The sequence below is a fragment of the Oncorhynchus mykiss genome, chromosome 6, assembly GCF_013265735.2.
Source record: "Oncorhynchus mykiss isolate Arlee chromosome 6, USDA_OmykA_1.1, whole genome shotgun sequence".
In the NCBI taxonomy this organism is placed as follows: domain Eukaryota; kingdom Metazoa; phylum Chordata; class Actinopteri; order Salmoniformes; family Salmonidae; genus Oncorhynchus; species Oncorhynchus mykiss.
In genome coordinates, this window is record NC_048570.1 from 52,577,027 (window position 1) to 52,590,764 (window position 13,738).

Here is a 13,738-nt window from a genome sequence, read left to right on the forward strand (position 1 = left end):
CCATCTATTGGATTTTTGCAGTTTTACACTTGGCATTTGCAATCAACTTTGAATGAAACAACGTCCAATTGAGTGGTATTGGACACCGTGTATATGGTTCGTACGGTGCCAATATGTTCCCATTCATTTTTGTCCATTTCAGGGGGGTGTTCCCTAACATGCCTAAATAAACACATACACATATAAGATGTAAATTGGCAACATTTCATTTCAAATTCTGAGTTTATTTCCTCTCTTCAGCTCGATAACGGATGCCATCGATTCATTCTTCAAAGTGTGTAGAAATTATGTACTCATCCAAGAAGTGCCCTCCGTGCTCAGTCTCGCATAATTTGATTTGGATTCATACTCCAACCATTTGCATGCTATAATTTTCATGCTTGGAGCATCGTAGTATGCATTTTGAGAAACACCAACTGTATCACACACGAAGAAGTGAAGACTGCTGGATAATCATATTATTTCATTATAGTATCTACACTATTATAGGAACACAGGCCACATGGACATGACTGGACGATAAACTATACCCTGACTATGTAAAGGATAACCTGTATAAATAAAGCAATAAAGGGTCTGAATGCTTATGTAAATAAGCTATTTCTGTTTGTAATTTTTTATAAATTTGCAAAAAGGTGGGGTATTGTGCATAGACTGATGAGTTTTTTTTGTCCATTTTAGAATAAGGTTGTAACGTAACAGAATGTGGAAAAAATGAAGGGTTCAGAATACTTTCCGAATGCACTGTATATACAGTATAAACACTACTGGTCAAAAGTTTTAGAACACCTACTCATTCAAGGGCTTTTCTTTATTTGTACTATTTTCTACATTGTAGAATAATAGTGAAGACATCAATACTATGAAATAACACATATGAAATCATGTAGTGACCAAAAAAAGTGTTAAACAAATCTAAATATATTTTATATTTGAGATTCTTCAAATAGCCACCCTTTGACTTGATGACTGCTTTGCACACTCTTGGCATTCTCTCAACCAGCTTCACCTGGAATGCTTTTCCAACAATCTTGAAGGAGTTCCCACATATGCTGAGCTGCTTTTCCTTCATTCTGCGGTCCGACTCATCCCAAACCATCTCAATTGGGTTGAGTTGGAGGATGCAGCACTCCATCACTCTCCTTCTTGGTCAAATAGCCCTTACACAGCCTGGAGGTGTGTTGGGTCATTGTCCTGTTGAAAAACAAATTATAGTCCCAATAAGCTGAAACCAGATGCGATGGCGTATCGCTGCATACTTACTGCTAATATTGGCTGCTTAATTAATTATATCAGACAGACTCAACAAAAGCCCTACTTACAGTTACAAATGTGGTAGCCTGCTGTCTCTGGGAGAGAAATGTGTCACTATTTGTAAAATGCTTTGCCACTATTTGTAAAATGCTTTGCATTCAATCTAGCCATTTGAACTATTCGGCCTAGAAAAATAAGAAACAAAATGCATTCTTGTTTTAGGCTCCTTCTTTCAAATAGTTTTACTTGTCATATATATCCTGCTACAATAACTGAGTATTTTCTTATTGTCTCATAAAACAGAGTTTTTGTCTTCATCTACTGGATATATCACACAGGTAGGGGCTAATATTAGCAGTGTAGCAAAAAGTTGCCTACACAACAAATGAGAGCTTGCATTTGTTATGGAGTTCATCATTCTTCTTTGTGCTTAACTTATTTGTGCATAAATTCTTGTTTGATAAGTTGGAGTGAGAAAGTGTCCAAAGAAATGAGTACCACTGAAATAAAGGATAAATATATATATTTTTAATTGAAACACATCCAACCAACACAAAGAAACATGCGCACACACACTCATCATTGTCCCCGATGCTATGTCTGTGAAGAGTGAGAGATGACTTGTGTGCATGCATGCTTCTGCAGAAAGTTGCAGGAAATTAGAATCACTGTTGCGTTCTTTTAATATCTTACGTGAATTAAGTTTAAAACATTTAATTAACTTTCTACTAATTTCAATACATTTGTTAATTATGTTTTATTATTGTGCATGCATGTACGTGTGGTTGTGTAGGTAAACCTTTACTCATTAGAGTGCAGGGCAATTGGATTTGAGTTGCGGTCATTTGTTTGGATGTAGTAAAATACAAAATGTTAGGGCTGAATTGGGCTATTATTCCTTATTCCTATGCATTGCACACACACACACACACACACACACACTGCTGAGAGGACAAACAGCTGACTTTTTATTCCTCAAAGAGACCTCTTTGTTTTAGAAGAAACAGCAAAATGAAGGGAGGGGAGATGAGCGAGGGAGGATGGAGGGAGCAGAGAAAATGAAGAGAAGGAGGGACATGGGAGGGGGTGATGGAGGAGAGAGGGAGGGGGCATATCGGTGGAGTGTGGGTGTGCATGAGCCAACGAAAACACGGACAAGGAGGAAAAGGAAACCTATCTCCATGGCAACAGTTTTATCTCAACTACTGCAAGATTCATTGCTGAAAATATATGCAGCGTTGGAACACGCTTCTTATGTACGACGTAACGCGGAGTGCCTGGATACAGCCCTTGGCCACATACCACAAACCCCCAAGATGCCTAATTGCTATTATAAACTGGTTACCAACGCAATTACAGCAGTACAAAAAAAATGTTTTGTCATACACTTGGTATACGGTCTGATATACCACGGCTGTCAGCCAATCAGCATTCAGGAATCAAACCACCCAGCTCATAATAGAACTGGTATCTTCTATTTCAAAAACCTTCTAGCATTATGAAGGTAAACCATCCTTTTGTAGCTTGTGTTTGGTCATACACATACAGGATACATTATATGGACAAAAGTATGTGGACCCCCCCGTCTGTCCGTCCGTCAAATTAGTGGATTCGGCTATTCCAGCCACACCCGTTGCTGACAGGTGTATAGAATTGGGCACACAGCCATGCAATCTCCATAGGAAAACATTGGGGCTGTTTTCATGGTTCGGGCTAGGCCCCTTACTTCCAGTGAAAGGAAATCTTAACGCTACAGCATAAAATGACATTCTAGACGATTCTGTGCTTCCAACTTTGTGGCAACAGTTTGGGGAAGGCCCTTTCCTGTTTCAGAATGACAATGCCCCCGTGCACAAAGCGAGGCCCATACAGAAATGGTTTGTCAAGATCAGTGTGGAACAACTTGACTGGACTGCACAGAGCCCTGACCTCAACCCCATCAAACACCTTTGGGATGAATTGGAACGGCGACTGCGAGCCAGGCCTAATCGCCCAACATCAGTGCCCGACCAAGTCCCCGCAGCAAAGTTCCAACATCTAGTGAAAAGCATTCCCAGAAGAGTGGAGGCTGTTATAGCAGCAAGGGGGGGACCAGCTCCATATTAATGCCCATGATTTTGGAATGAGATGTTCGACGAGCAGGTGTCAACATACTTTTGTGCATAGAAATTTTATGTTCATGTCTAGTATGCCTGTGTCAAAAAAATGGTGATTGGCCAATGCAATGCCAGGCATCAGGATCCTCAGGCTGTGGTGGTGTTCCTGCCCAACTACATTGCAAACGCATGCCAGACAGTCGGGAAGAACTACTGAATATAAGTGCAACGTCAAGTCACCATCAGTACAACCAGGAATATGACTTTCGCGAAGCGGATCCTGTGTTCTGCCTTCCACCCAGGACAACGGAATGGATCCCAGCCTGTGACCCAAAACAACGACGTCGTAAAAGAGGCAAACGAAGCGGTCTACTGGTCAGGCTCCAGAGACGGGCACATCGCACACCACTGCCTAGCATACTACTCGCCAATGTCCAGTCTCTTTACAACAAGGTTGATGAAATCCGAGCAAGGGAAGCATTCCAGAGAGACATCAGAGACTGTAACGTTCTTTGCTTCATGGAAACATGGCTCACTCGAGAGACGCTAACAGAATCGGTGCAGCCAGCTTGTTTCTTCACGCATCGCGCCGACAGAAACAAACATCTTTCTGGTAAGAAGAGGGGCAGGGTGTATGCCTTATGATTAACGAGACGTGGTGTGATCACAACAACATACAGGAACTCAAGTCCTTCTATTCACATGACTTAAAATTCCTCACAATCAAATGTCGACCGCATTATCTACCAAGGGAATTCTCTTCGATTATAATCACAGCCGTATATATTCCCCCCCAAGCAGACACATCGATGGCCCTGAACTAACTTTATTTGATTCTTTGCTAACTGGAAACCACATATCCTGAGGCTGCATTCATTGTAACTGGGGATTTTAACAAGGCTAATCTGAAAACAAGACTCCCAAAATTGTATCAGCAAATCGATTGCGCAACCAGGTCTGGTAAAACCTTGGATCATTGCTATTCTAACTTCCGCGACACATATAAGGCCCTCCCCCGCCCTCCTTTCGGAAAAGCTGACCACGACTCCATTTTGTTGCTCCCTGCCTACAGACAGAAACTAAAACAAGAAGATCCTGCGCTCAGGTCTGTTCAACGCTGGTCCGACCAATCTGATTCCACGCTTCAGGACTGCTTTGATCACGTGGACTGGGATATGTTTTGCATTGCTTCCAACAACAACATTGACGAATATGCTGATTTGGGGAGCGAGTTCATTAGAAAGTGTATTGACAATGTTGTTCCCATAGCAACGATTAAAACATTCCCAAACCAGAAACCGTGGATTGATGGCAACATTCGCGTGAAACTGAAAGCGCGAACCACTGCTTTTAACCAGGGCAAGGTGACCGGAAACATGACCGAATACAAACAGTGTAGCTATTCCCTCCGCAAGGCAATCAAACAAGCTAAGCGTCAGTATAGAGACAAAGTAGAGTCACAATTCAATGGCTCAGACACAAGAGGTATGTGGCAGGGACCAGGATGTCTTGCTCCCAGGCAGACTAATTAACTTTTTTGCCCGCTTTGAGGACAATACAGTGCCACTGACACGGCCCGCAACCAAAACCTGCGGACTCTCCTTCACTGCAGCCGACATGAGTAAAACATTTAAACGTGTTAACCCTCGCAAGGCTGCAGGCCCAGACGGCATCCCCAGTCGCGTCCTCAGAGCATGCGCAGACCAGCTGGCTGGTGTGTTTACAGACATATTCAATCAAGCCTTATCCCAGTCTGCTGTTCCCACATGCTTCAAGAGGGCCACCATTGTCCCTGTTCCCAAGAAAGCTAAGGTAACTGAGCTAAACGACTACCGCCCCGCCCCGTAGCACTCACTCGACCCCGCCCTGTGCAACTGGGTACTGGACTTCCTGACCGGCCGCCCCCAGGTGGTGAGGGTAGGTAACAATATCTCCACCCCGCTGATCCTTAACACTGGGGCCCCACAAGGGTGCGTTCTGAGCCCTCTCCTGTACTCCTTGTTCACCCACGATTGCGTGGCCATGCACGCCTCCAACTCAATCATCAAGTTTGCGGACGGCACTACAGTGCTAAGCTTGATTACCAACAACGACGAGACGGCCTACAGGGAGGAGGTGAGGGCCCTCGAATGTGGTGTCAGGAAATTAACCTCACACTCAACTTCAACAAAACAAGGAGATGATTGTGGACTTCAGGAAACCGCAGAGGGAACACCCCCCATCCACACCGATGGGACAGTAGTGGAGAGGGTAGTAAGTTTTAAGTTCCTCAGCGTACACATCACGGACAAACAGAATTGGTCCACCCACACTGACAGCGCAGCAGCGCCTCTTACACCTCAGGAGGCTGAAGAAATTCGGCGTGTCACCAAAAGTACTCACAAACTTCTACAGATGCACAATCGAGAGCATCCTGTTGGACTGTATCACTGCCTGGTACGGCAACTGCTCCGCCCACAACCGTAAGGCTCTCCAGAGGGTAGTGAGGTCTGCACAACGCATCACCGGGGGCAAACTACCTGCCCTCCAGGACACCTACACCACCCGATGTCACAGGAAGGCCACAAAGATCATCAAGGACAACAACCACCTGAGCCACTGCCTGTTCACCCCGCTATCATCCAGAAGGCGAGGTCAGTACAGGTGCATCAAAGCAGGGACCGAGAGACTGAAAAACAGCTTCTATCTCAAGGCCATCAGACTGTTAAACAGCCACCACTAACATTGAGTGGCTGCTGCCAACACACTGACTCAACTCCAGCCACAATGGGAATTGGTGGAAATTGATGTAAAATATATTACTAGCCACTTTAAACAATGCTACTTAATATAGTGTTTACATACCCTACATTACTCATCTCATATGTATATACTGTACACTATATTATCTACTGTAATCTTTATGTAATACATGTATCACTAGCCACTTTAAACTATGCCACTTTGTTTACATACCTACATTACTCATCTCATATGTATATACTGTACTCGATACCATCTACTGCAACTTCCCTATGCCGTTCTGTACCATCACTCATTCATATATCTTTATGTACATATTCTTTATACCTTTATCCCTATACACTTGTGTGTATAAGGTAGTAGTTTTGAAATTGTTAGGTAAGATTACTCGTTCGTTATTACTGCATTGTCGGAACTAGAAGCACAAGCATTTCACTACACTCGCATTAACATCTGCTAACCATGTGTTTGTGACAAATACATTTGATTTAAATTTGGTTTTAAAGGACTATGTTCAGATTTTTTGGAAGATGTAGGTGGCTTTCAGAAGCACCACATATGTGTATATAGTTTATATAGCTCTGAGATAGGAGTATGTATTGTAGGTGCAGAATAGTGTCCACATCATAACATATTACACCTGCCCTGGGTGTCTCTTTCTGATATCATTAGAGCTACAGTCTGGGAATTGAGAAGCTGTTCAGTCATCATTTCAATTCTTAATATTTTCCCATTCATTATTGAAGAATATAACCTATTAATGCCTCATGAGGTTAGCCTAATGACTGTCTTTATCATAACCTAGAATATAAGGCTTTATAACTTCATTGTGTACAAATAACAATAATTAAATGAACATTATATATCTTAAGGTAGATACAGTCAGTAAACAAACTGCTGCAATGAATAGTCTCTCTGCCTTGATCTCTCCATTTGGCTCTTTCCCTCTCTCTCTTTCTCTCCCTGTTATAAGTGGCTCAGCATTGGCAGTGACAGTGTGCAGGCTGATGTCAGATCAGCCTCTAATTGGCCAACTAAATCCCCCTTCCCCCCTATTTTCTCCTTCCTCCATCCTTTGCTCTCTCTCTACCTTCTCATCTTGTTCCATTTCCTCTGTCTCTCTCAATCTCTATCTCCCTTTGTGTGTCTCTGCTTGTAGCTCCCATTGCCTTTCTCTCTCTCTGGACTGACGTGAGTATCTTCCAATCCCTGCAGGGCTGTGTGAGGCAGGGGACCAATAGTGGGGTGGGGAAGGAGGAGCTGGGTGCTGTCGGCCAGCTCCAGGCCGAGATACTCCATTTGGATCTGATCGACGGGGCCGATGGTTACCGCGATGACAAGGAGTCATCTAAGCCATCTTCCACAGCACCCCTGCCAGTAACCGAGGACCACCCTCTAGTAACCATGAATATATACCGGCCAAAGAGACCCACGACCCTTAACCTTTTCCCCATGGTGCCACGCACTCAGGTGAGTCCAAATGAACCCTCCGTTATCCCTTTATTACTCTTCCCATCCTTTCACCCACCTCCCTCCTTCTGCTGGCTGACCCCACTCGCTGTCCCCTTTTCTTTCTTCCTCGTTAACCTCTGTGACAACTGAATGAATATTGATAGCTGGAAGGATGGAGGGGTGGATGAATGAAATTATAGAGTAAAATGTACGAGAATGTGAGGACAAAGCTGATATTCTGTACTGTATCTAGTCTATATGTGTGTAGAAAATCAGTGGGGACAAAGCTGTGATGATATCACCCCCCTAGACACCATGTCTGTTTTTCTCTGAGTGTTATGCTGGTTGAAACAATGGGTGGGATTGTCAGGAGAGAGAGTGTTCTTTTGGTACACATCTCCTTTTGTGTGTGACAACTGTGTATGTGTGTGACTGGGGCATGTGACTGTATCAGTGGTGGTCGGTGCCATTTAAGATGAGGGAGGAATTATATTTTTTTAATGAACATGGCCTTATTTCTATTACAGCATATTGGATGACTGTCATTCATATTCCATTCCCCCAGCTCAATGTAACATCGATAGGTTTAGGCTACTACATGATACAACATGTTTCCCTATGCCCATCATGAGGTTGCTACAATCTAGCCTAGTGGTTCCCAACCTTTTTTGGGTACTGGAGTGATTCCTATATTATATTGGACAAAAATGTATTTTAAAATCAATATTATTTAACTGTCATTTAACTGCAAATAAGGATAATGTGTTACTATAATAAACACTCATGTACTCAACATGCAAGCAGTAAAATTAGATTAAAAAAAACGATAAAAATACATCTTATGGAACAGCGGAGACTGTGAAGCAACACAAACATAGGCACAGACACATAAATACAAACACACAATAACATACACACTATATACACATATTTTGTATTGTGGATATGTGGTAGTGCCTGAGGGCACACACGTAATATGTTGTAAAATCTTGTGTGAATGTATTGTAATGTTTAAAAAAATGTATACTGCCTTAATTTTGCTTGACCCCAGGAAGAGTAATGGGAATCGATAATAAATACATCAGTTTAATCTTTTTTATAGGATTTATTCACATCTTGAAGTGTCCAGAAAATTATACAAAAACAAAGATCAAATGTTACACACATTCTCCCAGTAAATGTAACCCATATTTCTAGACTTGTGTATGACACATGTTGACTCACCAATCAGTGAGAAACTTGATAATGTCTTTCACTCATACTCTGTCAGTATTTTGGGACAGCAGTGATCAGGCTTTTCTCCAAGTCCAGTCTGTTCCTGTGCTTGGTCTTGATTAGAGTCATGGATGAAAATGTCACTTCACATAAGTATGTTCAGGCCCCTTGACTTTTTCCACGTTGTTATGTTACAGACTTATTCTAAAATTGATAACATTTTTGCAAATGTATAAAAAAATAATAATAATATCACATTTAGATAAGTATTCCGACCCTTTACTCAGTACTTTGTTGAAGCACCCATGGCAGCGACTAAAGCGTTGAGTCTTCTTGTTTATGATGCTACAAGCTTGCACACCTGTATTTGGGGAGTTTCTCACATTCTTCTTTGCAGATCCTCTCAAGCTTTGTCAGATTGGATGAAGAGCGTCGCTGCACAGATATATTCCAGGTCTCTCCAGAGATGTTTGTCTGGATGGTCCAGAGGCCAGAATTGAACCCGATCCCTAAGCCATCCCATAGCCACTCCTGTCTTGGCTGTGTGGTTAGGGTCGTTGTCCTGTTGGAAGGTGAAAATTCACCCCAGTCTGAGGACCTGTTCGCTCTGGAACAGGTTTTCATCAATGATCTTGCTGTACTTTGCTCTGTTTATCTTTCCCTCAATCCTGGCTAGACTCCCAGTCCCTGCCGCTGAAAAACATCCCCACAGCATGATCCTGACACCACCATGCTTCACCGTAGAACTGGTGCCAGGTCTCCTCCAGAAGTGACGCTTGGCATTCAGGCCAAAGAGTTCAATCTTGGTTTTCATCAGACCAGAGAGTCTTGTTTCTCATTGTCTGAGAGTCCTTTAGGTGCCTTTTGGCATACTCCAAGAGGGCGTACATGTGCCTTTTACTGAGGAGTGGCTTCCGTCAGGCCACTCTAACATGAACACCTGATCGTGGAGTGCTGCAGAGATGGTTGTCCTTCTAGAAGGTTCTCCCATCTGCACAGAGGAACTCTGGAGCTCTGTCAGAGTGACCATCAGGTTTTTGTTCACCTCCCTGACCAAGGCCCTTCTCCCCCGATTGCTCAGTTTGGCCTGGCGGCCAGCTCTAGGATGAGTCTTTGCGGTTCCAAACTTCTTCCATTTAAGAATGATGGAGGAAACTGTGTTCTTGGGGACATTAAATGCTGCGTAATTTTGGTGCCCTTCCTCAGATCTGTTTCTTGACACAATCCTGTCTCGGAGCTCTACGGACAATTGCTTCGACCTCATAGCTTGGTTTTTGGCTGACATGCACTGTCAAATGTGGGACCTTACATAGACAGGTGTGTGCCTTTTTCAAATCATGTCCAATCAATTTAATTTACCACAGGTGGACTCCAATCAAGTTGTAGAAACATCTCAAGGATGATCAATGGAAAGAGGATGCACCTCAATTTCAAGACTTATAGCAAAGGGTCTGGTTACTTACTTAAATAAGGTATTTGCGTTTTTATTTTGAATACATTTGCAAAAAAAGATAAGAAGCTGTTTTTGCTTTTTCATTATGGGGTATTGTGTTTAGATTGATCAGAAATGTTTTATTTAATCAATTGTAGAATAAGGCTGTAACGTATAATAATGTGGAAAAAGTAAAGTGGTCTGGAGTCACGTAATGTTGCAAAGCAAGATGGTTGTCTTAAAGGAGCCTTCCGATAAAATCCTCCGAAGTTTGATAGAATAGAACATTTAGTATCATTTTTTTTGAGGGGAAAGTTAATTTAATTTGTTTTATCAACGTTTTTCAACAATGTCTGCGTTGAATTCAGCCTCAACACGTACACGTAGCGCAATTACAGGCGCAGCGGTTAACAAGGCTAGCTCTGTTGCAAGGCTAACAAGGCTAGCTCTGTTAAAAGAAGGTTTGCTGTGTCTGTCAGCGTAGTGTCCAGAGCATGTCCAGAGCATGGAGGCGCTACCAGGAGACAGGCCAGTACATCAGGAGACGTGGAGGGCAACAACCCAGCAGCAGGACCGCCTTTGTGCAAGGAGGAGCAGGAGGAGCACTGCCAGAGCCCTGCAAAATGACCTCCAGCAGGCCACAAATGTGCATGTGTCTGCTTAAACGGTAAGAAGCAGACTCCATGAGGGTGGTATGAGGGCCCGACGTCCACAGGTGGGGGTTGTGCTTACAGCCCAACACCGTGCAGGACGTTTGGCATTTGCCAGAGAACACCAAAATTGGCAAATTCGCCACTGGCGCCCTGTGGTCTTCACAGATGGAAGCAGGTTCGCACTGAGCACATGTGACATACGTGACAGAGTCTGGAGACGCCATGGAGAACGTTCTGCTGCCTGCAACATCCTCCAGCCTGACCGGTTTGGCGGTGGTTCAGTCATGGTGTGGGGTGGCATTTATTTGGGGGGCCACAAATGAGATGAGATCCTCAGACCCCTTGTGAGACCATATGCTGGTGCGGTTGGCCCTGGGTTCCTCCTAATGCAAGACAATGCTAGACCTCATGTGGCTGGAGTGTGTCAGCAGTTCCTGCAAGAGGAAGGCATTGATGCTATGGACTGGCCCGCCCGTTCCCCAGACCTGAATCCAATTGAGCACATCTGGGACATCATGTCTCGCTCCATCCACCAACGCCACGTTGCACCACAGACTGTCCAGGAGTTGGCGGATGCTTTAGTCCAGGTCTGGGAGGAGATCCCTCAGGAGACCATCCGCCACCTCATCAGGAGCATGCCCAGGCGTTGTAGGGAGGTCATACAGTCACGTGGAGGCCACACACACTACTGAGCCTAATTTTGACTTGTTTTAAGGACATTACATCGAAGTTGGATCAGCCTGTAGTGTGGTTTTCCACTTTAATTTTGAGTGTGACTCCAAATCCAGACCTCCTTGGGTTGATAAATTTGATTTCCATTGATAATTTTTGTGTGATTTTGTGGTCAGCACATTCAACTATGTAAAGAAAAAAGTATTTAATAAGAATATTTTATTCATTCAGATCTAGGATGTCATTTAGTGTTCCCTTTATTTTTTTGAGCAGTGTATTTTACCACCAGGTATTAGCAAAGAAGAGTTTGGTCTTGCCTCAGTGGGTTTTCTTATTGCGGCTAGACTCATACTATATATCTGGAAGAGCGCAGAAATCAACAGATTGGCTGAATGAGCATAATCTTGTCTGCAAATCAACTTGCAGACAAGAATATGCTCATTCATTTCCAAAATGTCTTTGAATCACACAAACGCAATCAACTGGGCTACCTCACTGACATCAGTGGCTTCATCCAATAGCAGAGAAAATGGACCAGATTTTTTTTTTACATTTTCCACCACTTGATCTACGATATCAACGCCCATGTCATCGATCCTACAGTACATCATGTGATTTGAAAATGGTACCATCTTCAGTGCGTCCGCTGTTGTCTTATCAATGATTGGTCTAGATCTGGATAGTTTCTGTTAGAATAACAGCAGCAGGCACTCTAGTGCACAGAGCAAAGGATCACGTGCACTTTGTGCGAGCAGAGGATCAACCATTGAGCGAACAGAGGCCAGGTAGACAGAGAAATGCACACACACCCAAAGTAAAAAAACAGGCCTATAAATATAAAGTAGCTACATTTCACACCAGTGACCTCAGTAAATGTTTTCCTACCTATAAAGACTGAAATAACGTGAACATATTTTGGGGAATAATATTTTTCCAAATATATATATATATTTTTTTCTTCACAATTTTGAAAATCCACCAGTGTACCCCCAGGGCACTGCCCATGTACCCCTAGGGGTATGCCTACCCTCGGTTGGGAAACCCTGACCTAGCCTATGAATGAAAGTTTACAACGTAGGTGCACAGATCGAGTTTTTCAATCAAGGTGACACAGTGACACACTCAACACCACCTTGCCTGCATCTAGCTGATCTAGGGAGTAATCATTAGTCAGTTAGTTACACAATCATGAAGTGGAACGACATTTATTGGATATTTCAAACTTTTTTAACAAATCAAAAACTGAAAACTTGGGCGTGCAAAATGATTCAGCCCCCTTAAGTTAATACTTTGTAGCGCCACCTTTTGCTGCGATTACAGCTGTAAGTCGCTTGGGGTATGTCTCTATCAGTTTTGCACATCGAGAGACTGAAATTATTCCCCATTCCTCCTTGCAAAACAGCTTGAGTTCAGTGAGGTTGGATGGAGAGCATTTGTGAACAGCAGTTTTCAGTTCTTTCCACAGATTCTCGATTGACTTGGCCATTCTAACACCTGGATATGTTTATTTTTGAACCATTCCATTGTAGATTTTGCTTTATGTTTTGGATCATTGTCTTGTTGGAAGACAAATCTCCATCCCAGTCTCAGGTCTTTTGCAGACTCCATCAGGTTTTCTTCCAGAATGGTCCTGTATATATATTGCATTTAGGACAAATCATTCACTAAACCTTCAACTAAATCTTGTAATGATTAATGTGGAAATTGAGCAAGTTGTGGAAATTAATGTGGAAATTGAATAAATTGCTTGGAGGAACCCTGGATTGTAAACTGTCACTGTAAACATATTGATACAAGAGTAGCTAAGATGGGGCGAAGTCTGTCCATAATAAAGCATTTCTCTGCCTTCTTAACAACACTATCAACAAGGCAGGTCCAACAGGCCCAAGTTTTGTCGCACCTGGACAGTAGTTCAGTAGTGTGGTCAGGTGCCACAAAGAGAAATTACAATCGGCTCAGAACAGGGCAGCACGGCTGGCCCTTAAAAGTACATGGGGAGCTAACATTAATGATATGCATGTCTATCTCTTATGGCTCAAAGTGGAAGAGAGATTGACTTCATCACTACTTGTTTTTGTGAGAAGTGTAAATCATGCAGCGCCTTATGTCAAGATCGCAAATTTTAGAGAAACAACAAATGTCGGTACATACAGTACAGGTGTCTTATATCGGCTGAAAGCTTAAATTGTTGTTAATATAACTGAACTGTTCAATTTACAGTA

The 13,738-nt window shown here is 43.0% G+C and overlaps 1 protein-coding gene across 2 annotated transcripts in view; it reads left to right on the top strand.

Annotated features, from left to right (window-relative positions):
- mapk8ip1b (mitogen-activated protein kinase 8 interacting protein 1b) overlaps positions 1 to 13,738 on the top strand; it is a 121,290-nt gene that overhangs the window by 52,671 nt on the left and 54,881 nt on the right. For both annotated transcript variants that reach the window (XM_021606791.2, XM_021606793.2), the window contains one exon: positions 7,308 to 7,562. In XM_021606791.2, the coding sequence (XP_021462466.1) occupies positions 7,308 to 7,562 (255 nt within the window). The remainder of the gene's footprint in view (positions 1 to 7,307; positions 7,563 to 13,738) is intronic.